The sequence below is a fragment of the Oryza brachyantha genome, chromosome 2 (genome assembly GCF_000231095.2).
Source record: "Oryza brachyantha chromosome 2, ObraRS2, whole genome shotgun sequence".
Classification (NCBI taxonomy): domain Eukaryota; kingdom Viridiplantae; phylum Streptophyta; class Magnoliopsida; order Poales; family Poaceae; genus Oryza; species Oryza brachyantha.
Window position 1 is genome coordinate 24382568 of NC_023164.2, and position 27382 is coordinate 24409949.

General features: G+C 41.0%; 5 protein-coding genes across 5 annotated transcripts; 2 read left to right on the forward strand and 3 right to left on the reverse strand.

The window, feature by feature from the left end:
- The first annotated feature begins 1593 nt into the window (after window positions 1-1593).
- Window positions 1594-9218, forward strand: LOC102711327 (presequence protease 1, chloroplastic/mitochondrial-like). The gene is made up of 19 exons (XM_040520431.1): window positions 1594-2012; window positions 2332-2512; window positions 2663-2837; window positions 2926-3058; window positions 3145-3215; window positions 3716-3799; window positions 4117-4207; window positions 4328-4848; window positions 4938-5102; window positions 5193-5411; window positions 6078-6205; window positions 6323-6512; window positions 6696-6779; window positions 6864-6961; window positions 7384-7648; window positions 7763-7925; window positions 8185-8365; window positions 8623-8694; window positions 8787-9218. Exons 1-19 carry the CDS (start codon window positions 1733-1735, stop codon window positions 8926-8928), a joined length of 3243 nt encoding a protein of 1080 aa, XP_040376365.1. The 5' UTR covers window positions 1594-1732; the 3' UTR covers window positions 8929-9218.
- Window positions 9063-10119, reverse strand: LOC107303556. Its single transcript, XM_040520432.1, has one exon. It carries the CDS (start codon window positions 10019-10021, stop codon window positions 9566-9568), a length of 456 nt encoding a protein of 151 aa, XP_040376366.1. The 5' UTR covers window positions 10022-10119; the 3' UTR covers window positions 9063-9565.
- A 1314-nt stretch (window positions 10120-11433) lies between these two features.
- On the reverse strand, window positions 11434-14539 carry LOC102718147. Its single transcript, XM_006647882.2, has 7 exons — window positions 14134-14539; window positions 13953-14050; window positions 13715-13856; window positions 12867-12962; window positions 12628-12747; window positions 12187-12449; window positions 11434-11840 (listed from the first exon to the last, which is right to left on the reverse strand). The coding sequence occupies exons 1-7, from the start codon at window positions 14294-14296 to the stop codon at window positions 11730-11732; spliced, it is 993 nt and encodes a 330-aa protein (XP_006647945.1). The 5' UTR covers window positions 14297-14539; the 3' UTR covers window positions 11434-11729.
- Window positions 14540-15105: 566 nt separating this feature from the next.
- On the reverse strand, window positions 15106-19417 carry LOC102718428 (methionine aminopeptidase 1D, chloroplastic/mitochondrial). The gene is made up of 10 exons (XM_006647883.3): window positions 19244-19417; window positions 19083-19149; window positions 18272-18500; window positions 17685-17846; window positions 17558-17599; window positions 16988-17059; window positions 16667-16746; window positions 16072-16169; window positions 15817-15864; window positions 15106-15526 (listed from the first exon to the last, which is right to left on the reverse strand). Exons 1-10 carry the CDS (start codon window positions 19338-19340, stop codon window positions 15381-15383), a joined length of 1041 nt encoding a protein of 346 aa, XP_006647946.2. The 5' UTR covers window positions 19341-19417; the 3' UTR covers window positions 15106-15380.
- Window positions 19418-21987: 2570 nt separating this feature from the next.
- On the forward strand, window positions 21988-26935 carry LOC102711599 (phenylalanine--tRNA ligase alpha subunit, cytoplasmic). Its single transcript, XM_040520435.1, has 18 exons — window positions 21988-22260; window positions 22352-22474; window positions 22567-22665; window positions 23125-23181; window positions 23495-23550; window positions 23648-23740; window positions 24063-24153; window positions 24233-24270; window positions 24354-24392; window positions 24537-24613; window positions 24681-24765; window positions 24831-24930; window positions 25086-25182; window positions 25296-25367; window positions 25966-26032; window positions 26131-26256; window positions 26473-26527; window positions 26593-26935. Exons 1-18 carry the CDS (start codon window positions 22093-22095, stop codon window positions 26644-26646), a joined length of 1497 nt encoding a protein of 498 aa, XP_040376369.1. The 5' UTR covers window positions 21988-22092; the 3' UTR covers window positions 26647-26935.
- The last annotated feature ends 447 nt before the right edge of the window (window positions 26936-27382 follow it).

A 27382-nucleotide genomic window follows, 5' to 3' on the forward strand; every position in this document is an offset into this window, starting at 1 on the left:
TACCGTAGAGGATCTGAATTGGAACTCTAGTACTCTGGCTGCGTTCGAACCGGCCGGTTGTAAAAGCTAATTAATTGCACGGAAAACGATAAACGTTATTAGTATATGATTAATTAAGTATTACTTATTAAAAATTTGAAAAATGAATTTATTTGATCTTCTAAAACAATGTTTATATAGAAAATTTTACACAGAATATACCATTTAGTAGTTTGAAAAGCGTGCTAGCGAAAATCGAGAAGTTCTTTTATCTCAACTGGATGAAACGAACGCACCTTCTACCCTCCAAAATCTTATGTTTGCCTTAAAGCAAACCAAAAATTGAAATAACTTGCATTGATAATACATATGTTTACTCTAAATGTAGCATATGAAAGAACTGATATTAGATTTGCATAAAGTTGGATATATGTTTTTTGCACCTATTCGCAAAGTTTAATTTTAAAGATAAATTTTAAATATCTCTTGGAGATGCTTTAATAATCATGGTATTGGTTGTTTCAGCTGGTGTTAGTGATTCGATCATATGTATTGTAAAATACGCAACATTTTCTTTTAAGCCAAAATACAAATCATTCATTTTTTTAGGTTACAAAGAGACCACCGCATTATTTGGCTATATCCATTTAACAACTAACAGAGAGGCTGGAAGTAATCCACACAACTCGTTAGATTCCCTATGGGAAACATGTCAATTGCCCTTCCCTTTAAACATTACTCTTAGCATTTTAAAATCTTGTAACCAAGTTTTCTAGTGTTTGATCATAAATACGTTTCAAACTATCTAAGCTTGTCAAATGGTTTCATGTAGTACTAAGAGTTTGTCACTTTGTTCAATGCAAATGCATAGAAATAACCATCAAAACTTAACCATGAAGTTAGAAATGTCAAGAAAATTTGATGATTTGACATTTTCTTTATTGTCAAATTATTTATGTTGAAACTTATGAGTATAATACATGGGAACATCTAACTCAATAGCAACGGATCATGATGTTAAATAATCGAAACGCAGTATTAAAAAAAATCTAGGTAAGATCAGTTTGGGTTACATTAGTGATGGACTCCACAGTTGGACTTTCCATTTCACAACCAAAGTGACTGTCATATGCAATATGGGCTTCACCTTTGAGTCCATGACAAAATTCTCTCAAAATAGTACCAAATAACCTGCTGATGGGCTGCACAAAGCGTGCTTTCTTGCCATGCTCAAACTTTCAGTACCAGCTTAGCCCCAAACTGCTCCACTCTCGTTTTCACGTTAGAACAATCTCCAAACGTTAGTCTAATTTGAAACCATTCTGCCTTCTCAATTTTGAACAAAAACCATGAGACGAGAAATTCAAAAGGCCCAAGCTTGCAAAACTCTCCACCCTCCCATGTACGCACATGCCGCAGACACGTCCGTAAAACGCCAAACTCCCAACGCAGTTGCGTGTACCATAATTCACACCAGCCACATAATCCGCCACACGAAATTCAACCATAAAATTCCAAATCATCCAGAAAAAATCCATCGAAACTATGAATTTTTTCCTTGGAAATACAAAGATTTTTTCTCCTCGTCTTCTTTAAGCCCAAGCAAAACCTCCCGGAAGGCCCAGAAGCGGAGGAAAAATCCTAATCTCTCGACGAGTTGGCTACGCCGCCACGTTGCCCCCTCCTCCAATCCACACACACATACGCGCGAGGGAGGAAACCCCAGTCGCCGGCAAAGCTGGACACCTGCGCCATGGAGCGGGTGGCGCTGCTCCGCAACTCCGGCCGCCGCCTCCTCCACCGCTGCCGCAGGCCCAGGCCCGTCGTCCAGGCCGCGGCGTCGTCGTCGTCCGCGCCGTACCGGCCGTCGTTCTCGTCGCGCGGCCGCTCGGGTCTGCCCGGCGGCGCGCGGCTCCTGGCCGCCGCGGCGCCGCTGCACTGCTCTGGGAGGTACTGGCCGCTCACCGCCCCTCGCCTCGCTCGGCGCCTCTCCGCCCCCGCTGTGTCCACATCTCCCTCGCCTGTTCCCCAGGGTAAGAGCTGCTTTTACCTGAACTCAGACAGATAGTGGTTTGCATCACAGTATCAGAACGAAGCTACGGAGATAGTCGCGAGTACCGTTTCGCTTGCTGTTTCCAGATATTGTTAACAAATCCTCTTAGTCTCATAATTGATTAGAAGTTCCATTGTGATAATCATGAAAGGTCATGTCAAAGTTCTACATTTTGCTTGAGCTTGTGCCTTGTGGGTTTTAATGAGATAGCTGAGAAGACAATGCTTGTGAAGAAGCAAGCATTTGAAACTTCATTTGAGAATGAATGTGTGATCTGTGTTCCCTTCTGACATAAGCAGATACTGATGACGTCCATGAGTATGCTGCAAAGTTAGGGTTTGAGAAGGTATCTGAACAGAGCATAGATGAGTGCAAATCAACTGCTGTCCTTTACAAGCACAAGAAGACAGGCACAGAAGTGATGTCTGTGTCGAATGACGATGAGAATAAAGTGTTTGGTATTGTTTTCCGCACTCCTCCGTAAGTACATTTATTCCTTGTTTCTCTGTGTAAGTTTATCATAAAGATTGATGAAGGAGAATGTATTCATTGATAAGAAATAAAAAGGAACAGATTATTGCATATAAGCCTACTGTGGGTTTTTTTTAAGTAGTATTCTTTCATCACCAGGAAAAATTCAACTGGCATACCTCACATCCTTGAACATAGTGTTCTATGTGGATCAAGAAAGTACCCTTTGAAAGAGCCATTTGTTGAGCTCTTGAAGGGCAGTTTGCACACTTTCCTGAATGCATTCACTTATCCAGATCGGACATGTTATCCAGTTGCTTCAACAAACACTAAGGTGATACAAATTTGCTAAAGTTCTTTCTTATGTGACTATTTATAGAATTATCACCATTCATGTTGTTCTTCATGTTGTTGCCTTGCAGGATTTCTATAACTTGGTAGACGTATACCTTGATGCAGTCTTTTTCCCTAGATGTGTTGAGGACTTCCAAACATTTCAACAAGAAGGTTGGCATTATGAGCTTGACAATCCTGAAGAAGAGATATCCTACAAAGGTTTGATTACTCTTTGTATTCTAATGGATTGAGCACCTTCAAAAGGTATGTATATAATTCTTTTAACATGTTACATGTTAATTTAGGTGTTGTCTTCAATGAGATGAAAGGAGTTTACTCTCAACCCGACAATCTAATGGGGCGTGTATCTCAACAGGTTAACATTTTTCTCATTTCATCTGTTCAATCTCATAGTATAAGTTTGTTAGGAGACTGTAGTTATCTCTCTTGTCATCTTTTGCGTAATGTTATTTCCCTGGGATCACCCTGTTGGATAATGGATACTCTATCATGATCATGCCTTTTTCCCTCAATCTATGTATTGCAAATTATTGAACTTACAATCATGTTAGTTTAATCTCAATAAATTCTCTATATGGTCATATACTCATTTAAATTTAGACTTGATAGCTCTCCTCTCTCTGATTAACTGTTTACCTGAAAATATCTGCCCATGGTCCAGACTGTCTCATTTCTTCTTGTATTGTAGCTTCAATAATTCTGTCTATGCTTGTTTTAAGCTGATGCTTGAATACTCCTCTGTACTGTTCTTGGCAAATTGAAAAGGCGAATCTATATAGCTTCGCTTCTTGTCATGATTCTAGCTGCCAGGTTGTTAAAGTGTGTTAGTTCCTAACGTATTTGAACTTTCTCCAGGCACTTTTCCCTGAGAACACTTATGGTGTGGATAGCGGTGGAGACCCAAATGAAATCCCAAAGCTTACTTTTGAAGAATTCAAGGTTTCGTGAAAAAAAATATTAATCTCATTCCAAATTTGGTGTTCTCGTTGGTTACTATAATGATATGTACCAAGTCATGCATTCATACCCTATACCTGCAATGCTACGTGTTTTTATCCTATATCCCATAGTTAAAAGCTCTTATGATTGTTAGTTTTATATTAGAAAGTTGAAACATAAAGAGGAATTACTGCATCATTGCATCATATCTTCTTCCAGGGACATTTTATATATTTTTATTGTTTAGTATCAGTAAGCCGATACTGGATTTATTTGTTTTGCATTTAAATCCTTGTTTTTCTCTGTCTTGTGTTCAGGAGTTCCACAGTAAGTACTATCATCCAAGTAATGCTAGGATCTGGTTCTATGGCGATGATGACCCAAAAGAACGCCTACGCATTCTAAGTGGTACAACATCTACCTAACAATAGTTAGTTACTTTTGTTTATCACCAGGTCATTTTCCAACCAACTTTTTTTGGTTGTATGAAAAGTCTGTTTTCTCCCATGCATCGCTTCTCTTCTGTAGAATACCTTGACCAGTTTGAAGCCAGCCCTGCTCCTAATGAATCAAAGGTTTGGCCACAGAGGCTCTTCAAAGAACCAGTGAGAATTGTTGAGAAGTATCCTGCTGGTCAGGAAGGTGATTTAAAGAAGAAATTTATGGTGTGTATTAATTGGCTGCTGTCAGAGCAGCCACTAGATGTAGAAACTGAGCTTACACTTGGTTTCTTGGACCACCTTTTGTTGGGAACTCCTGCTTCGCCACTTAGAAGGATTCTTCTTGAAAGTGGTTTAGGAGATGCTATAGTAGGCGGTGGTGTTGAGGACGAGCTCCTTCAACCACAATTCAGTATAGGATTGAAAGGTGTATCTGAGGATAACATTCAAAAAGTTGAAGAGTTGGTAATGCAAACTTTGAAGAATCTGGCAGAGGAAGGGTTTGCTCCAGAAGCAGTGGAGGCATCTATGAACACGATTGAATTCGCTCTGAGGGAGAACAACACTGGATCGTTCCCTCGAGGATTATCTCTGATGCTTCGTTCGATTGTATGAAGTCCTCACTCTTTTTTTTCATATTGAAATAAAAATACAGGATTCGTTTGGAGAGATCAATGATTTATCGCCACAAATTTCAGGGCAAATGGATATATGACATGGACCCTTTTGAGCCTCTTAAATATGAACGCCCATTGCAGCAGTTGAAAGCACGTATTGCAGCAGAGGGATCCAAAGCAGTATTTTCACCACTCCTGGAGAAATTTATATTAAATAATGCACATCGTGTCACAGTTGAAATGAAGGTCTAAAGCACCTCATACATTGTATATTGGCTGAACATTTTTATCTGTACAACACCAGCTATCCTTAAAATTTAAAACTTCGTTATGCAGCCGGATCCAGAGAAGGCCTCACGTGATGAAGCGGTTGAGAAAGAGATTCTAAAACAAGTGAAGGCTAGCATGACTCCAGAGGATCTTGCAGAACTGGCACGCGCCACAAAGGAGCTGAAGGATAAACAAGAAACTCCAGATCCCCCAGAAGCTCTGAAAGCTGTCCCTAGCCTGTCGTTGCAAGATATCCCTAAAGAGCCTATTCATGTACCTATAGAGGTGATTCTTCAGCTTGTACTTGTGCTCTTTTTTGCCAACATGAGGATTAACAATTTACTGGCAAAGCTAACTTCTGGGAGTCGATACCAAATAGCTCCTCATCCTGTGAGATAAGATTACTTGTCTGATAGGGCAAGAGATTGATTGGAACTTATTATATGTTTATATTTTTAACTGTTGTGGTCGCGAGAGCTATCAAATTGAACTTTTTAGGGGCGGGTAGGCCTAACATCTTGATGCAAGACATACTCACCCAGTCACCCTCATCTTTTTGCTTCTGTAAGCCAAAATTTGAATTTTTAACTTTAATTTTGGAGTTGATCATGGGTTTTTTTTTATAGTTTATTTTTCAGTCTTGGCTTTTAGATCGCTAAGAACACGTATATAAAAGTTTTAGTTACAAATTATTTTTCTTTTACAAATATGCCGTTTAACTTTTTCTTGAAAAAGCCAAACAATCATCCCCACTACAAATTTCCAGATTATGAATCACAGGATAGGGCTCCAGGAGTTTGACCAAACTAGATGGTATAAAAGATCCTTTTGCAAAAATACACAGGAAGCTTTACAATATTGTAACTATAAACTGTTTATTATTAGTCACTGCTACTTCTTTATTTTACAATTTTAATTGGACTGAAGAATCTAATATTCATGTATATGTAGGTGGGAGAGATAAATGGTGTCAAGGTTTTGCAACATGACCTCTTTACCAATGATGTTGTCTACTCTGAAATTGTATTTGACATGAGTTCGTTGAAGAAAGATCATCTGCAGTTGTTGCCATTGTTCTGGTGAGCCAATTGGTCAATACATTATTGTTAATCTACCAGGAAGAGGCATTTTTGTTATTCTATCTGTCCCTTCATATACCATGAGGCATTTCAACTAACTATGAACATGCCCGCCAGCCAATCTTTGCTGGAGATGGGCACAAAAGACATGGACTTCGTGCAGCTTAACCAATTAATTGGAAGAAAAACTGGAGGCATATCAGTTTACCCATTCACATCTTCGATAAGGGGAAAAGAAGATCCTCTTACTCACATCATTGTTAGGGGGAAGTCTATGGCAACGCGAGTAGAAGATTTGTTCAATCTGGTACGCTTGTGATCCTTGTTTGTGTAGACCATAGAGGCAAAACAGCAAAGGCAATGATGGTGTAAAATACAGGCTTAAACCTGTTTATTTTGTATGAAACCCTCTATATACAAAATTTTCCCTAGTCATGCAATTACTTCCATTGTAACATTATGAAAACCAGCTATTGTTCTGTTCTTTCAGATCTACTGCATTCTCCAAGATGTTCAGTTCACAGAACAACAGAGGTTCAAGCAGTTTGTTTCTCAAAGTAAAGCAAGAATGGAGGTAATAACTAATATTCTCGGTATGTATCCGTGGACGGTCATATGCTTGCATGTATGTGGTTATCTAATGATTTGTTCAACACAGAATCGATTGAGAGGCAGTGGCCATGGCATAGCTGCTGCCAGAATGGACGCTAAGTTAAACACAGCTGGATGGATCGCTGAGCAGATGGGTGGCATAAGGTAAGATTCTTTACAGTACAAATAAATAAGCACCTGCAGATTGTTAATTCTATTTGCTTCCAAAATTGAGATTGCATTCTCTTATTGCCTCATAAGCATGATTACATGGCTATGGGGAAGCCTTTCTCTTGAGATAGGCTATGGGGTAGACCCTCTACTGCAACTCAAATTGATGATACAATTTCTCAGGCATTTATTTCTGTTCTTTTGTTCTTTTCATTATTTGAGTGATAGGCCTCCCTGCATTTTGGGAAACTATTTGTAGGAGTTGCATAGTTGCATCAATCATTGCACAAGTAGCCACTATTTGAATCCATGTTGCATTTCTTTGGAAGTGTGGGCATCTCTACCAGATTTGTGTTTGACACTGTCACATTCACCAATATTGACATATTATTTTTTTTCCATGTTGCCATGGCTAGTTATCTTGAGTATTTACGTGATCTGGAAACGAGGATCGATCAAGATTGGGACAAAATATCATCTTCACTTGAGGAAATGAGACAATCGCTCTTTAGAAAGGATGGTTGCCTTATCAACATAACAAGTGACTGGAAAAATCTTGAGAAATCTAACAAGCATATTGCCAAATTTCTTGATTCTCTGCCAAATACTACATCCCCTGGAAGTGATCCATGGCTTTCTCGATTGCCATCTGTTAATGAAGCTATCGTTGTACCTACCCAGGTAAGAAATATTTGCTTGACATTTATATTTAAGCTGTCTTTGGTAGATGTGTACTCACTGGTAATAGTGAACTGAGTCGATTCTGTTATCTGAAATTTTCAAACTTATCTGAAGGTTAATTATGTTGGAAAAGCTGGAAACCTGTACCAAAGTGGATATCAACTAAATGGAAGTGCCTATGTCATCTCCAAGCACATAAGCAATACATGGTTGTGGGATCGTGTTCGGGTTAGTGGTGGTGCATACGGAGGGTTTTGTGATTTTGACACCCATTCAGGTTCGTTGGTTTTAGATATGTTCCCTTCTTAAATAGGAGTAACTGGTTTTAGATATGTTCCCTTCTTAAATAGGAGTAACTGGTAACTTTTTCTGCTAGTTCAAACCATTTTAGGGCATTTAATTATTTGTCACTGCTACAGTAATCTGTTTAAGAATTTGCCACCCTGAACCAACATGTCATAGACACATATGTTAATTGCCACGTCTAAGAGTGGCAAATTGTTAAATATCCCATGCTAATATTGTTTCCTTTTCAGGAGTGTTCTCATACCTGTCATACCGTGATCCAAATTTATTGAAAACAATAGAGGTTTATGATGAGACGGCCAAGTTCCTAAGAGAGCTAGAAATGAGTGATGATTGTCTCACAAAAGCTATTATTGGTACCATAGGTGATGTTGATTCCTACCAGCTACCGGATGCTAAAGGTTACAGCAGGTATGAAAGCCTCTTCTGTGTTCTGCATGCTCTCATTCAGCATGTTTCATCTTGTTTTTTTGGTTATCATGTTAACGGGTCTGTATCCATTTAAATCCGTTAGAACTCTTATTTGATATGCAACCATGGAATTTATTTATTCATTTTCTTATAAATTAGCTGTATCTTTCAGATAGCACCTGTCGTTTTTAAAGCAAGTGCAGTTTAACTTGTACATGGTGTGATTCTGAACATATAGATGTACCATATTTTTTCAGTCTAATGCGATATTTACTGCGCATCACGGAGGAAGAACGCCAGCAAAGACGTGAAGAGATACTATCAACCAGGTAATGAAATCCGTGGTGCAAAGCCACACCTTTCCCCCCCGCTTTTGCTGCCCTTTTATGCATAACTTTGTTTCTTGTGTTGGTGTTGGCAGCTTGAAGGATTTCAAGGAGTTCGCTGATGCTGTCGAAACAATTAACGACAACGGTGTCGTGGTTGCCGTTGCATCACCTGAGGATGTCGAAGCAGCGAACAAGGAAAATCCCTTGTTTTCAGACATCAAGAAGTGCCTGTGAAGCTCCCCCATTACTGCTGCCTTCGTAGGATTTTACTCAGGATCTGCGCTGATGGCTGATGATTCTGATAATGTAACATCATATCTTACATAGTGAGAGCACCGCTGTCCATGACAGTATCCCAATCATGATTCTTTTTCCTCGCAATTTTGGAGACAATAATAGTTCAGGTTGATGGGCAAAGCATATCAGTGTATTTTAGACTTGCATTGCTACTTTCCCCCACAAACAAGTCAGATGTACGCAATGTTTCTGACAAATACAGTAATAAAGAAGAAATTGTTGCTCCAGATTTCACGGAAGAAGTATACACACAATTCGCGCATCACTAGCGTTAAATCCATCTTTACTATCTGCAAATGATCTCCAAATGATGGCTTTCAGCGGATCATTAAATTGGGAGGATCATGTTGTCAACTTGTGATAGTGAATACGACGATGTCACAAATCATTGTGCTTCTATTTTGTGTATAGAAGTGTAGAAAGTAAATGTAGGATTTATTGTGCATCTAGTCTATGTAGAAGGTAAATGTAGGAGTAGTTACTGACTACCAGTAGTAATCAGTAATTACAGCTCTGTATTAACCTTAACCCAGACGAATAGGGGATAATCCTGCAACGACGCCGGTGACGCCTCTCACTTCCTGACGCCGCGTTGCAGCTGCTGCTGCTGCGCCTGGTGCTGCTGCTTGTGCAACTGCGCGGACGCGATGGCGAGCATGGACCGCACCTTCGCCACGGCCGCGGCCTTCTCCGGCGGGCAGCTCGCCAGCGCCACCCGCAGCGACCGCACGGCCGCGTCCGCCCTGCCGGCCCCGAGCGCCGCGCACGCCGCGCGGTACGCCTCGTCCGCGACCCTCGCGTCGTAGCAGGCGGCGGAAGCCTCCCCTCCCCCTGGCGGCGCCGCCGTCCGCGGCTCCGAGGCGGAGGCGGCGGCGGCGGAGGGGTCGAGTTGCGCGCAGGAGCGGGCGTACTCGGTGGCGGCGATGGCAGCGTCGATCTGGGACATGAGGGTCTCGGGCGTCGACGGGAAGCTGCGGATCGCGTCGAACGGGCTCCACCCCTGCCCCCCTTTGCTGGACCCGCCGTACATGGCTACTACGGCGATGCGGAACAGTGACCGGCCGGAGTTCAGGACTTCAGGCTAGAAGAAGAGAGGCCCAGAGCGGTGTCCGACTCTTGTAGCGTGTTGCGTCGTTGTACGCATCCGTGCTCTCTATTGGAGAAGGGTTTTTATCGCTAAGTTACAATCCACTGATCTATTGTAGGTTAACTAAATAGCTGTAAAAAAATTAGAAATTAATTAATATGAGATGTACTTCAGAAATATATAAATTTAAATTCTACATCTATAATTATAAAAAAACAAATTAAACTGAAACTAATACGTACACGTTCAAAGTTAAATTTATTATTCTTGTTAAAATTTATATAAGTCGAATTTAAGTTTACATGACTTATATTAATCTATCATAACAATTCTTTAAAAGAATATTAATATTTAGATGATGTGAACGGGCGTGACACCGTTTATTTCCTGGTTTCTGGTTTTTCTAAGAACATGTTCCTTTTCTGGTGCAAACGACGTGGGTGAGGGACGAGGAGAGAAGAACAATTGTTATTTTAAGCACTAGAAATATAACTTTAAGTTACATAAATAATTAGATTATATGAATATCATGACCGAGAAATGACAAAAGAAAAAATAATGGAAAATAAACGCAAAAGACTAAGCTTAGAATATTATTACCTAATGAGTTCTACCGTACCAAAAAAAAACTACACTAAATCGATCTTGATATGTAGACCGAACTCTACACCTTTCATTCGTATGCTCCATTTATTTTTGACTGGCTACTTCGACACGCTGGAACCTCGAGGCCGTCCATTCACCCTTTACCAGCCTCTTGTCATGTTGCCTCTAGCTTCGACCAGATCCATTTATTCCAATTCGAACGGCTTCTGTCAAGTATCAACTGCCTGCGCTTGTTGATGCCATTAGAAGAAGAAAACTAAGCGCGTACGTTCTATTTTTTCACTTATATACTAAAATTTAAATTTTTTAACTTTAAATTTAAAGTTAATTTTAAGACTTCTTTATTATAATTTATTTTTCAGCCTTGACTTTCATATTGCTAATAACATGTATATAAAATTTTTATTACAAATTATTTATCATTTATAAATATATCATTTAGCTTTTTCCGACCCTGGACCCTTCAAACATGAGGGGTTAGGAACCCTCTCCTGCTGGCACATAAAATAAAACATCGATTACCATATAATTAATTAATTATATGTATTAGCTTAAAAAAACTTAAAAATGCAGTGACATGATTAACGTAAAACGGAGTCGTTGGATCTCATCGATTTCTTGGTTGAGTAGACTTTTGATGGTTTGAAGATTACTCGATTAGCAGCCGACAATAACTGACAGTTAGAGCTCCAGGGGAAGCTCACGATCAACGATTAGCATCGTACAGAACTGTAAATTACAGGGTGGACTGGAGTGGAAATGTGCGTGAGCACCTTTGATTGAATTGATGCGTAATGTGTATAATCAGCCACCAACACTTAGCCACTCAACAGCCGCCCTCAAATGACCCTTTTGCTATCAGATGACTAATCTAAGGTTTACATAATATTCGTATATACCAAAATAAGAGAAAGAGAAACGTATCGTGGCGAAAGCCAAAAAGGGAAAACCAAGAATCGCTGTATGAAGTTGTTTCGGTGAAGTTTTCATCGGTAGTTCGGTACAAATCTCCCAAACTCCAATGAGCTTCTGGGGACTAACAAGCTCACGCGCTGATGACACCTGACATCCAGGGCACAACGACAGGAGCAGTAGGATGAGAATTTCTGTATGACTCTGAATACTTATCTTTGAAGTTGAGTTTAGGGTGGTCCGCCTGCAAGCATTAAACCATCATAAGATTGATTGGTTAATAAGAAGAAATCGACTATTTCATGTACTCATACAGAAACTACACAAACAATCAAAGCCCAGGTGTTTCATTAAATCAAAACCTTCACTGCAACTAAATGGTACAAGAAAAGGGCCAGTGCTTAAGGCATAAATATCTTCCATCATTTCCATATAGTAACTAAACAGTGTGCCATCTCATGGCAAGCATGTAAAATGCATAAAAAACTGAGGTTCTAACACTCATCTAAACTAAAAACAATAAAGGTACAGATAATTAAGGTCAGTAATTTCAAACGTTGGTACATAAATATAGAAACAACTGAGTTTACCTGTTTCAACCAGCATTCCTGGTGTTTATGCTCATATTTATCTGGAGAGAAGCATCCAAACTCTGATGGGCAATAAACCCAAATGTTACACCTTAGTTCACCTGGCTTGGCATTCTTGGCCTGGTCTAGGCATGCTTGACAGCAATCAGCGGCAGATTCTTTGGGGTGTGTTAAGCCCCATCTAACAGCAGCACCATCATAATCAGTATGTAGCTCAGCATTGCATTGTGGAGCTAAAGGTGGACCTGCTATTATCTCTTCATCTGTAACAGTTAATATAGATTGGAAATTAAAATCTGCCATTCAGAACTTCAAAATATATTCTGAAACTACAATTCCAGAATTAAAAAGGACCAAGATTGTTTCGGTTGACACCATGAATGCTCTGAACTTCATAAATAATCAGAAATAAGTTGCATTGACAATATCAGGGAAAATGACCTTCTGGTTCATTCTCAGGTCTGTCGTCATGTTCAGTATGTGAGACTTCTAATGGTATCCAAAGACCAATGTCATCCATCAGCAAATGCCAGTTGAACTGTAGGGCTCGCTTTAAGATTCCTATATAAAATATTGAATTCAAATGACAAGGTTATAGTGAAAGGCCTTCAGCAGGCATCATTAATCAGAAAGAACATGAGCACATAGAAGAATAGTTGCAATAGCAAAAGCTCACATACGTGCTTCCTCATTGGAGAGGCCTAACTTTGTTGAGTTCCGAGTAGATGCATTTTTTATATCTTTTAGCTTCTCGAGACGCCATAATTCCACTGATTCTGTTATGTACAAGGGAAAAACTCTAGGTACTCCAATATGACAAATCAAGAGAGTATCTTGAAAACTTTGTGCTGCTACTTATAAGTTATACGTCAGTACAGAAATGTATAGGAGGCAAACAGTTGGAATGCAAACCAAAAATGGGGTTCAGTTCTGCTGTAGGACTGCCAGTTTAGGAAGTCACAGGAAATATTATGCGAACAAAGTTATGCAAACTGCAGAGCGAAAATAGCTTCCCAATCATCTACATACCACAGTACAGACATCCCTCTTTTTCTTTTTTGCCAAACAGTTCAACTCATGTGTAATATGTTGGAAATGGTCCATCGGCAAATCAAGGCAGCTGGAAGCCTGGAACCGCTGTTGTGTTGATACACCAGGGGCCAACCACGTGCAAAAAAAAAATTCTATAACATAGATTAAGAAAATGCAACTAAGCGTGACACTTGCAAGAGAGCAGATGAGCTGATGAGTGCACAGAGATAAAGAAATAACATCCTGTTCAGCCCTCGCTGGATACGTCAAAGGACATGCTTACAAAATATACTGAAATAGGCCCCCCACGAGTACAAGTCAACTTGCCAGACACAAACTAGACAAGATTAACACATGATTCCAAATAACGCCCGCACGTACTAGGAAAATGGTACTCAAATTCCGAATCTAAGAGGCCATTCCGCGGTACACAAAACCGTGCTTTTATATATTTCCTGATTTGAAACCAGATACGAGAATGTGAATGTAAAAATACCTCGTTGCTGCGCGAAACTGCTGTTATCCCCCAAGTTGTGCAGGAGCTGCACAATCTCGTACGAGATCTTCTGTTTCAACTCCAGTGGCAGTTCCTTCCGCCTCTTCTCCGCCCGCTTGAAAATCTTCTGCAGATTCTTCACCTTTAGCACCAAAAAGCTTATGAGGACTAGTTGATTAGATCGTATCAAATAATTAAACCAAAAAAACCTCTTAACAACAAGATTTCTCGTTAATACCGCCTCGACAAGCTCGAAGGGCTCCGCCTCGCGGCGAATCCGGATCGACTCCTCCGCTTTTCTAATCTGCTCCTCCGTATACTGCAACACTTCTTCACCTGCAAGAAAGAGTTAGATACAACGCCACGAAGCAGATCGAATAAACCCCCAATGCGCAAAAACGATGCGAGATTCAGCTCACGTTTGGGCGGAGCCGGGGCGAAGGAGGTGAGGGAGCGGAGCACGAGGAGCGCGGCGACGAGGTTCCCGAGGCAGACGGCCACCGTGATGCGCCGGTACGAGCACCACCTCGCCGTCGCGCCGCGGCCTCCGAACGACACCGCTCGCGCTACTCCCCTCGCCATGCCGCCGCCGCCATCCCTACCGCCTCCCACGCGGCATTGCGCTGCCTCCCTCCACTCCTCCACCACCGGTCTCCGATCGACCGCCTCGCGAGTTCCCTCGCCTCGATCTCCCCCGACGAGCAGACGCGCCGCGGCGATTCTACAGTGCTTCCACTAGAAGCTTCTGGAATCCGGGGACGCCTCCGTTTTTGCTTCTGCGCGAGGGGCTTCCCTATTTCCGCATATGGAATTGGAAGCACAGGGGAGAGAATTTGGGAGCGGTTAATAAAAGCAGGTAGGACGAATCAACTCGAGCCCCGACGCATATGAAGGCCCACCATCTCACTGACATGTGGGGACCACACTGAAGTCAGTACCGTGGGCCCCACATGTCAGTTGCGAGTGAGGAGGCCCACCGACTGTGTGTGTAGGTCGCCGTTAGTGCGACCGGTTACGGACGATTGTCATGGTCGGCGTGAAGATTACACCGAACCGATTAGTTTAATCATAAAGTGAACCTTAAGCTGCTGTCATTAGAGAATCATGAGCATAGCAGTAAGAATAGTTTGAGTGTTTTCTTATGCTGCATGTTGATCCGTTTCAGGTTGTTTCACAGAGAGAGAAAAAGAGTATGGTGTAGCAGAAAGTTTCGGTGGGCTGCCGTCGCTGTGGAACTCGGCAGGCAATCTTTCGAATTTTGAATGACGAAACAGCCAATTATCAAGCTAATAATCGATCGGAAAAGGTGTTGATTAAGCAAAGGAAGGTACTTCGCCAACAAATGAGGCAAAACGTGCCTTTCGGCAAGCCCAGCAGCCAACCAACTCGATCAAAATTACAAGGCCAACCTGTGCTAGTTAGCGGCCACCAAACGACTTGAAAATAGCTTAGCTTTGGAACCAAACACCAAACGATCCTAATAATCAATTTTACTCCAAATCTTTGTAGGTAATCGTAGTGACAGAGTCCAGGTCAAAATATGAGTTTGCACTAGGGTTTGTAACTCCAAATTGGACCAATAAATCCAAAAAAAATGCAGGATTCCTATTCCTTTTACCAAGCCAGCGATTCATTGTCATTGCTCACCTCTATTCCTCCTCCAGCCTTAACATTGTGTCAATATCTCCGCGCCATCTTCTGTAATCAGTATTGTGTGCTCAAACTGTGCTGACAAGCTCCCGTCTTCAGTCACCGCTGTCCAGTCATCTGACCATATAACTGGATTTATGCTCCCCACGGTTATCATGGGCTCTAATGAAAAACAGAATGGGGAAGTTGTCAGCTTTATATAATTCGCGAAAAACTTCAGAAGATAACAGTCTTAAACATAGTGTCCTCATTTCTGTGTTCTAGGGCTTCTTGCTAGCAAATCGACAGAAAATAATTGGCAAATTACTCCAGTGAAGGTAATTGTATAAGGTGCAGCTTAATCATCATTGTTTGAGTTAATGTGCACAATCATAAGTACGTGTCATTTCTTAGGCATAAGTAATAAGTTGGTAGAAATAACAATCAAACTCGTGCGTACTGGAAACATGTACCTATAGTAAATGTTTGATTCAACATCATACGGCCCCATTCGCTGTTTCCTGAAAATTTCAGAACCATCAGTCCATGGCATGCAAACTATGTTTCTAAGCTGGTACGCAGCAAACTGCAACACCAAAACGTCATCTGTTAAAGGGGCTACAGTCTATTATGGTATGTTAAATGACTGAATGCATGTTGTAAGCTCAGAACTGTTGACATAATGACAGCACTGAGCAAAAGACGTCCCCTCAAAATGAAGGACTTACGGAAATGAAGCACCACAGGTTCAGCATGAAACACTCTTCCAACCCCATGACCGACAAACTCCCGAACTACGCCAAACTTGAATTTGTCTGCATGGTCCCTTCAAAGATTGAACGTCCTTAGTAAGTAGGAGTAACTTGAAATCCATGTAAACCCTACTGTGCATTAATGAAAAGTGTACGAATAGGAATCCAATCCAACCATCAAAATGCATATTATAGCAAGTATCAATGCAACGGAAACTGGTACGGCAAATGTGTTTGTATAATAGTGTAATCAGTCAATTTAAATGAAGGCTAAGTGAAATGGGTAATCGGGAATCATTTTTGTGCAAAGAATACTAAATATCCCATACATCCAGTGGATATGCAATAGGTTATAAGAAATTAGTAACCACACTCTTATCAGTCATCATCGAAATTCAAGTAATCAGACTTCATCGGGCAAAGGTTATGTGGTAAATGCAACATAAACAAAAGTGGTTGTTTTTAAATTTTCATTGCAGAAAGTTTCTCGAAATATATTTGGAATATAAAATTCAATATTTCAGCACCAGCACCTACGGACAATCAATAGCACAACTTCTCATCTACTTACTGTATAGTTTGCCCAATACGTTTGATCTCCACTCCAGGTGCACAGATTGATATAGCCCTGTCGAGGCATTCTCTTGTCACCTGTTTGGATAAAACTAAATATAAACTCAGAAAATACCATACAGCAAAGAATTATCTATTAGCTACTTTAACGGAAACTTTCATGAGCTTATTGCCCCCAAATTTGTAGATGGATTTCAGAAAATAAAAAGAACCTGCTATAGCACTTGCCATCTATTAGATCTCACAAACACAAATGAACTATATTCCAAACTGCATAGTAAAACTAAACATTTGTTGAGAACTTGAGTCTTGAGATCACCTGAACTAATTTCTTAGCTTTGTCATCAACATCGCCACATAGAAATGTAGCGGATGTATCACCATGGTAACCCTGGAATCAACCACACAACTACAATATAATGCACTGTAAGGGGGAACAAAATCAGGAATGGACTATAGCCCAAGAACCACAGTAGTCCATATAACCATATCGATATTTGTACATAGATGAAAGAGACTAAGACTACACATAAAAATTCCATGCCCTATGTCAGACCATGGGTTGCACAAATCCTAAACCATGTGAAGTGTAAATATCACCATACATTGCTGTCATGCTTTGATGTGCAAATTTAAGGAGGTGATGCACAGAAGCACTCTCTCTCTCAAAAGAAAAAGGAAAGAGTAGCTGTTTGTGTATGACCATGTAAGAAACCACTACTGCATGAAAATATCATCACAATCCACCAGAAAAGTCAAAGCACTGATGATTAAATAGCATTGCAGTTGCTTTCCTTTCATCACCCCTTTTTCTGTTGGCAAGGGAATGCAATTTCAAAGTAATTGAGGGTAATAATTTTGGATGATCTACACATGATATTTGACTTACATTGAGATAAACAGTAACATCAATGTTGATAATGTCACCATCCTGCAGCAAAGGGGGTCAATTTGTAACTTTATTGTATGTATGTATGTATGTATGTATGTATTATCTCCAGTTTTGGATGGCTTACTTCAAGAGGACGAGAATCAGGAATCCCATGACAAATGCACTCATTCACTGAAGTGCAGACACTCTTTGGAAAACCGCAATAACCAAGTGGTGAAGGGTATGCTCGATTATCTATTATCATTTGGTGCACCGCTTTATCAATCTCATCAGTTGTTATGCCTGGCTGTCAATGAGAACAAAATCATTCTTTGACACTTGAATCTTAACACTCCTAGAGTACTTTAAAACTTGAGTAACAACCAGAGACATAAATCAAATGGAAAGGATATCAACTTTATTACTTAAACACTACATGCATTTACTTATGTACTACAGATATACACCACAGCAAGAAACAAATGGGCAGACATTGTTCTTACAGAGGAAGGCGGGTAAAGTATTTAGAAAACAAGCACCTCTACTTCAGGAAATACTTCAGAGGTGTCTAAAAATGTACTTGTTTCTCTCCTGCGCCTTAACAATAATCAGAGGAGCCATTTTCCCCAAAGGCGTCGAACAGAAAGGAGTTTTCCTAATCCCTAGTGAAAACAATGTTCGACCAATTCAAAAGGTATAATCTAATCTTTTTTGTAGTAATAATAGCATTACCTTTACAAGAGTCCCGGCAAACTTCAAAACTTGTGCAGCAAGCTTTCCAGAAGTCCTCATGCATTCAATCCCTCTTTCATCATGTATTTCAGGTCCATTGGTCAATCCAGGTCTTTGACGAGTATTGACATATGGAGGCCGCTGTATATGATTAGGAACACTTAGACGAGGAAATACTTTCCCAGGCTGTAGGCGTCTAGGGTTATTTCCCGGTCTGTCACTCTGACCTCTGAGAAAGCACAAGAAAATAATTTGACTTTCTGTTGACAACATGTATGTTGGGCGCTGGCACCCTGTGTTCCAAAATAACTTAATAAAGTAGAAAATTCACAATTCTTGTTTCCAAGGAGCACTGTTTCTACTTCTCTGTGATGCCGGAATCAGGAATTTCGCATGATATGATGCATCTGAAAACACCTTTGTGCATGAGGCATCCAATTACTATAGGTCCTTACAATTTGATTCTGATAAAATATGAAATGCAGCCAAACGATCAATCATCAATGCATCAGTTCCTGGTTTTCTGTTGACGTAAACCTTAGCATACATAGCATTTCTGCTACTGTTTCTGTTTTGAGATTTGTACTTCACCCCCAATAGCAGCAATCACACTGATGTGTGGGACTATATCACTACGGATATTGGAGTATGTTGATCGCTTCAAGAAAAACCTAAAGATACTATATGTTAATTACTCTAATACCAATCACCCGACTACCAATAAACTAACAAGGATTCGTTCAGAGGGTACTTCAGGCCAAACAGAGTGCTGAGCTAGGGTGCTGAAAACGCTGGCGATCGAACGCCCCACCTGTTGAAGAGGATATCCACCAGGTTGCAGAGCGTTCTCGTCGCCTGGTACGCGGCCCGCCTGCTGCCTGCAAAAGAGAGCCGAGCCGGAGCAGGAGCCGCCTCAGTAAACGCGCTAACGCTGGGGCAGCAGTGGCAGGTGCGCGCGTGGAGAGTGCGTACCCGGAGCGGTCCCGTGGAGGAGCGGCCTGGCGGAGAGGGCGCCGAGGCGGTCGCCGAGGAAGGAGGAGAGTAGGCGCGGCGACGACGGGGTCGCCATGGGCAAGCTGGGGCCTGAGGGGAAGGAGCTCCACTGTCCCTGGCTGGGTGCTCGGGTGTGTGGCCTGGGGCGCCGCGGCCAGAGGCGGGGGTGAATCTGTGGCGGCCGCGGCGCAAGGGAAAACTCGCGCTGAGCTAGCGCGCTCGCCGTGTGGTGGTCGCGGGCCTCCGTTTGCTTGTGGGCTGCCCCTGCGCTCCTCTGACTATGGACTCCGCCGGTGGGCTAGGCCCATAACGGGTGTATCGGTATCACGAATTTTTTGAATTTTGAATTTGAGTGGAATGCATCAACGGTCTTTAAATTTATGTGCATGTGTTATCTAGGTCTCTGAACTCTTAAAATATATTTTTGGGTCTCTGAACTTGTCTGATGTGTCATATAGGTCCAAACGGGCTCCGACATGTTCCATCCGCTGGCGTGGCATGCCACGGTGGCGCCTACGTGTTGGTGGGGCTGGGTGGGTCCCACATGTTAGTATCTCTCCTCCTTATTCTTGTCTCTCCCTTCTTGATTCCTCCACTGACATGTGGGACCCACACAGCCCCACCAACACGTAGACGCCATCGTGGCATGCCACGTCAGCGGATAGAGTGGGTCGGAGCCCGTTTGGACCTATATGACATACCAGACAAGTTCGGGGACCCAAAAATATATTTTGAGAGTTCAGGGACCTAGATGACACATGCACAAGTTTAGATACTGTTGATGTAGTTCACTCTTTGAATTTTATTTACTAAACAATTTACAAATTTAATTTTGTATTTCAAAAAATCATAAAACTAACCTCTTGCCGTCCTCCTAGAGGGCGGAAAGGTGACATGACAAACATCCACTCGGCCATGAGGGACGGCCATAAACAACGGCACATTGAATTTTACGTTTAGCCCCTTTTATGTTCGTAAATTTTCCTTAAAGAAGTGTTCGCCGAATAGACTTATCCAGGCCCTACATGGTGGTCATCGACATCGACTGGCTTGCTATCTCCCTCGCTACCATCACCACCGGCTTGAATTTGAGCAACGCACACCGAAGTGTTAAGCCTAAGCTCTTCCTATCAGCGACACATGGTATCTCCCTTGTTATCGTCACCAATAGCTAGAAGGTCTTAGCAGTGCATGCTAAAGCGTTGAACCTTAAGTTCTCTTCCTCTTTAATAATATAGGCTCAAGCTCCCATGTGCTCTTCTCTCTATGACGGAATTGGATCTTTGGGCCTAGAGGCACTGGCGGTGGCGTGTGTGGTTCTAGTATTGTGGCTACTTCACAGCAGGAGACATGGGCCCTCAACCACTCATTTGCATATAGTTCGTATGATGTCGATGGTGGCGAGGGTTGATATGTAGCCATGATCTAAGCCTCATTCTCGAGTTAAGAAAATGGGACAAGACGAGATCAAGGAGTCAGACTTCCACTTATTTGCCACCTCAAGGGGAAAAGGCGAGGGGAGCTGGGGGGAGAAAGTGCAGGTTTCCAATTTGCTATTCGCTTTGAGCTTTCCATGCACCACCGTAATTGAGGAGAGGAAGGGCTTGGTTCTAGAGCGACGAGGACCTCTGAAGCAGCAACGCAAGAGTTTAAATAGGCCACCATCTATTCTTTATCTCATATGTCGAGTAGTGCTGACACCATGTTTGTTAGATGCGTCGGAGGTGGAAGAGATGTAGATAACATTTGTATTTGTTTGGATGACATGTGACATTGTAGCGTGTAGTCACCGCTTGAGAATAGTATTTTAGCAAAGCCTATTCGTAGAATGGCGATTGAGCAAAACCCCACTTTGAGGATGATATAATCCTAAATTTCTTTTAAGACATGTAGGACTATCATAGTTGGTGATTACCATTCTCTTATTCTTCATTTAATCCAGATCGATACTACCGGTGAGAAGTATCTTGGTTGTGCCTGTGACCAAGGATGATGATGGCAACAACATGAGCTCTAGCGACAATAGCAGCACGAGATCACCCCGAAGGTGCATAACACGTTTTGCATCGTGCCAATGGAGAAGCACATGATAATCATTGAGGTGTTGTATTCAATGCACCGATGTCCAAACGTTAGTTGGAGTAAGTGACAGGCAAAAAAACATGGAGATGAGGAGCAACATAGTTATTTTGCCACATGGGGCATACATGGGTTGAGTCGTAAAAAAATATTCTCACATGTAGAAAATACGCAATGGGATATTTTAGGATCGTTGATAATGTTAATATGGTAGAAGTATCATAAACTGATATTTATATGTGGCATATATAATATATTTGGTATCGGATCTGATATGTAAGGGACTATGGTAACATTGTACATTCCATTAGGTTTCATAAAGATAATCGAAAAGATGACATTTTAAAAATAATCGCTTGTAAAAAAATATTGTCCCTATTTCATATTGTAAGACTTTATAGCCTTGTCTAAGTTCATTCATTAATGAATATATATATGTCTGGATTTATTAGCTTCCATATCAACTTAGATAATACTAAAAAATCTTAAGTTGCGAAATAGAGGGAGTAACATACAGCAAAATATTTTCAAACGTGGAGAGGTCAGACCACTTGTCACCACGTTGCCACGTTGGGCATTTGCGATTGACCAGTTCGGTTCGTGTAGCGAGCCGGATTGGCTTTGGTTAATCAGGGTCCGGTCCGGTCGGTTTTTCTCAATCTCACCCTAACACTTCTTCTCCCCAGCTCCCTTCCGCCGCCGCCGTCGTTGCGGCCGCCGCCGCTGCCACCGGACCGCCTCCCTGCACCATGGCGGACAAGTCCTCGTCGGACGTGGAGGCCAGCCTCCTCGCCCACCTCAACTCTGGCGGCGAAGTCCCGGACTCCCGCTCCTACGCCTCCTCCCTCGGCGTCACCCACGGTGAGCTCGGGGACGTCATCAAGAGTCTCTCCGCTTTCCGTATCGTCGAGACCGCGGTAATCCAACTCCCCTTGTAGCTCCTAAACTCTAGCAGGATTCATCCCCATTCCCCAGCATCCAAACCTCCAACGAGTTGTTTCCTCTTAGGAAATCACCAAGGAGACGTGGGTGCTCACCGAGGAGGCGAAGGGGTACGCAGCGAGTGGTTCCCCGGAGGCGCAGCTCGTGGCTGCGATCCCACCGGAGGGCGCCTCAAAGGATGTGCTCAAGGTCAGATATCATTTTTTTTTTCTGGGGTTTAGATATTGAGCTGGAGTGACCAGTTTTGTGACAATGCTGATGCGTATATTCGTGTCTTTTAGGAGAAATTGGGATCTATTTTTGACATCGGCATGAAGACAGCTGCGAAAAACAAGTGGATTGGGTTTGAGAAAGGGAATAAAGACTTGGTGTTCAGAAAGGTATTAAGCTGAGCTCAATGTTCAGCTAGATCGGGGGATTTGTCTTTCATTTTATTATTGTTTTGTTCTTTGGATGAAACGTGTTCAAATTTCGGAGCCATGCAGTATTCCAAGCCTGTTTCTCAATTCTTCAGTTTCTTTGCCATAATCAATTCATGTCTAGATTATGATACGCAGTTGTAGGCCTGTGTTTACTCGAGGTCTGTTGGAATGCATTTGAGTGCTAACTTTTTAGTGCAATGCTACACAGACTAAAAAAAAGTACAAAACTCTTACCAACAAAATTCTCTTCCATTCGATTTAAGTAGATCGGAGTAACAGAAAATCTAGATTCAATTGTAGTGTGCCACGTAAGCTTTTGTGTGAGTTCTGTAAGAGATTTTTTCTACATATAGCCTTTTCCTTTTTGTTTATATCTCTGGGCTTGATAACTAACATTTTTGCTTCTTCCTTATTAAGGTTGACACCATCAATGATGAGTTGCAAGAGCAGCTGAAAAGGCTAGAGAGTGGAGAGGTTTGTGTTGCTTGTCACTCTCATCTTTTATTGAGCAATTTGCATTTTCATTGGAAACATTAATTGAATTGTGCATTGGCGTAATATTAATAGTTCTGATGTTGCTTGTCACTCATTATCCATCACACAATTTTCATTATAACCACCACAAACAATTCTTAAGTAGCCTAACTCTTATATGCATTTTCGTGGAAACATTCACTGAATTGTATCAGTGCATTGGAGCCCTTTTACCTCCACTGTTCCACAAAATGTTGTGTGTTAATCTTATACGTTAGTGTGTCTCCTTTTAAGAACATAACTTTTTCTGTAGGTTCTTTCTGATAAGATGATTGATGATTTGAAAAGAAGAAAACTTATTACGAAAGAGTAAGGATCTCTTTTTTGAACAGGCACATTCCTTTTTTTTGGTGCTGTATATTGCAGTCATTGAACTTATGCTTGTGTCTCCTTTGATATCCTACAGGAAATCAATTTGGTATGCCCTAAAGAAAGGACCCCAGTTTGTTGCGAAGAGGAAAAAATTGGCAACTGATGTGACACAAGAGCATCTCAGAAGGTATTTGTGCCACTTCTGTCAAGATGGTTCCCAAAATTATGCAGGGCATGTCGTTCATTGATTATATAATCTAACTCTGACATATCATGAGCACCCATCTAAATAGAAACCAGCTGCTCCAGATTGCCTTTTGGATTACATTATCATTAGATGTTGCTCTGTTACTTCACCCTATCAAAGTTATCTGCCATCAGGATTGAATTATTTCATGTATATTGTTGTGGATTGTCTGTCTCCGAATGTTGTTGGATATGGAATGTTCTGTATGTTGCATCTTCTCTACTTATGGCAATTTCATTCATAAATTTATTTTATCTTGAAGTGGTGATTGGAAGGATCTTGAATTCAAAGAGTATAATTTTGGAGCCCAGGGACAACCAATTGCCATTGGTTATGTGCAACCTTTGTTGGAGGTGTTTTTTTGTAGCCCAGCTCTCTGTATAGCATTTCTGATAACTAAATATAACTTGAAACTAATGGTGATTGATTCAGGTGCGGGAGGAAATCCAGAACATTTTTCTTCAAATGGGGTACAGTAAAATAGTTTGATCATTATTTTCACTTAGTATGGTGTATTAAGAAAACTAATTTATTCATTGTATTGATGAAACAGGTTCAGTGAGATGCCAACTAATAATTTCGTTGAGAGCAGGTGTGTTCTAATGTTTACTCTCCACAAAAATAACTATGGCATAGTACACTCTCCACACTCTGAATTCTGAAATGGTAGAGTTGTTCCAGCTGATTATGATGCAAATAGAAAAACTATTAAAAATGATTGCTTTTTCTTTGTTAGCTTCTGGAATTTCGATGCACTGTTCCAGCCCCAACAACATCCTGCTCGGGATTCACACGATACATTTTTTCTTGAAGGTAAGGTCCTGTTCAATCTTAAGATCAAAGTTGTATGCAAAATATATTAATTGTTCAAGTTCTGCAGCCCCTGCTGCTACGAAACAATTGCCTGAAGACTATCTTGAGAAAGTAAAGGAAGTTCATCAATGTGGTGGTTATGGCTCCAAAGGGTATGCTCTTGTGTATATGATGCAGTTTAACCAAAAAGGATATAATACAATATAGCCTTTTGCAGATATGGCTATGACTGGAAACGAGATGAGGCAGAGAAAAACCTGCTTCGTACCCATACTACTGCAGTTTCAACAAGGATGCTATACAAACTAGCACAAGAGGTAAAGCAACTGAATGATGTTTTCATTTTCAGTTTATAGTTGTACTTTAGGTTTTATAATCTTCGTTTGATTATGTGATTGTGATATCAATTTGCTTAATGTTCTGTTCAATGACATGAGGCTTACTTTCTTCAATAATTACCATGGATTTTCAGAAACCTTTTGCCCCTAAAAGGTACTACTCCATAGATCGTGTTTTCCGTAATGAAGCTGTGGACCGAACTCATCTTGCGGAATTTCACCAGATTGAAGGTACCTATGTTCTAGTTTCTTGCCTATGTTTTGTTCTATTGATTGAAATCTGGTCAGCATCTTGAACCTCATGTGGACACAGTGAGGAAGCTACTTACAGTTCCTTCTTTCAGGTCTCATATGCGATTATGGTTTGACACTGGGTGATCTGATTGGTGTATTGGAGGATTTCTTCTCAAGTCTAGGTGCTCAAGCTTGAATTTTCTTATAATAATGTTGTATCTTGTGTATGTTTACTAAATAATATACAGCAACTTCCTACTCAACAAAGTAACTCAGGGTGCGCATTCACTAATATGACTACTTTAGGTGGTTATGACACTACTAAGAGGGTGGAATAATGTAGTGAATTTGTTAATTAGTCTTAGAAAATTTGTTGTTAATTTGCAATCATGGTAATATCTGTTGCTTGAGTAATGCTTTATTTTTGGTTCTTGTATTGACCTGAATAATGTTGTATTGCTGGTGTAAAACCTCCCACTTATGCAGACTCTGCTACCATAATGATTAATGACACTGTGCTCTATCCATGGGGACACAAGACAACTATCCATTATATTATTTGCTACTGATCATCTTTATTTAGGTTGTGTATTGCGAAGTTAAATACTATATTTTGTTATGCATGCTGCCTGCCTACTGTTACACAAGTATAGGCATTCACATGTATGTGATTGTGTCGTTGTAATCCGGTGTTCTTTTATATGCCTATATTCTCAGTTGTCCAGTATCTTTGTTAAATTCAGCAGTCTTTTTACATTGGATTTTTTGTCTGCCTTTTAGGCATGTCAAAACTACGTTTCAAGCCTGCCTACAATCCATACACTGAGCCGAGCATGGAAATTTTCAGGTGACAGCTTTGAATGCTAGCTTCATGATTCTTCTAGTCCATGAATGAATTTTTTTCAAGGGTCTGCTTATAAATCATTGTTGTGTTTATTTTTTCAGTTACCATGAAGGTTTGAAGAAATGGGTGGAAGTTGGTAACTCAGGCATGTTCAGACCTGAAATGCTACTCCCGATGGGACTGCCACAGGGTGTTAACGTTATTGCTTGGGGTCTTTCACTGGAGAGGTATAACTGAGATAGCTCATAGTGAGGTTTTTCTTATGTGCATTCACCTGTTAATTTTGGCCTATTGCCAAAATCCTGTCTGTTTGGAATCCTTGTTTTAAATCGAACAGTAATAAAACAATATATAATGTTAGTTGAAGTGTATAGAATCCTTATTTTTGGCTGACTATTAACAATTTCAAGAAATTGGAGTTGACCACATTTTGTTTAAACTAGGCCAACAATGATTCTTTACGGCATCGACAACATTCGAGACCTCTTTGGACCAAAGGTATTGTACTATGCTGAAATACCCCCTATTAGCATGAGCATGTACTCATTTTTTGATGTTTCCAGGTTGATTTCAACCTCATCAAGAGCAACCCCCTCTGCCGCTTGGGACTGCAGTAAACCTTGCAAAAATTCCTCGGGACTGATTAAGTAACAACATTTGTTTAGTTGATCAGTGGTTGAACGTGAAGAGATCTTTCTGGCTTTACCTTGAAACATCAATACATGTGCATTTTAGCGGAGGTTTTGTCATTACAGTTTTGAGTGACATGAGATCCCCAGCATATTTTCGTGTTCATACTCTAATACTTTTATATTTTAATCGCCACATCTGATATATGAGATATCCGTGTACTTGTGTATCTTTAGTTTTGAGAGTGTCCTCTGCCACTGCGGTTTTGAGCTTGAAGCAGACTATGTAACACCATTGGTTTTTAGTTTACTTGCCACTCCAAAGATTGGAGTTCAGAAGTGTGATAAAACACATGATGTAATGTCGTTTGCACTTCTCCATCACTGATTCCCAACCTCGGAAGGGTCCGTAATCAGTGATTACCGTAATCACCAAGCGAATTGAACCGCTTATTTCATTGACGACATTGCTTCAGCAGGATAGCTGGATCTGAAATGCAACAAGGCACCTTAAACCGTACTTGCGTTGTTGTCCCATGTCAGGATGTCAAATACCGGCTGCATGTGCCTGTACCAGTAATTACGTTTGGGTGAATATAAATTTCTAATCTTTTACTATCATTCACAAGGTTATAATTCGTCATGGTATACCCGCAGTCCACAGAGAAGTATTGTCAACAACTTTGTAATAGTAACAATAAAGAATTATAAATTCATCATGGTA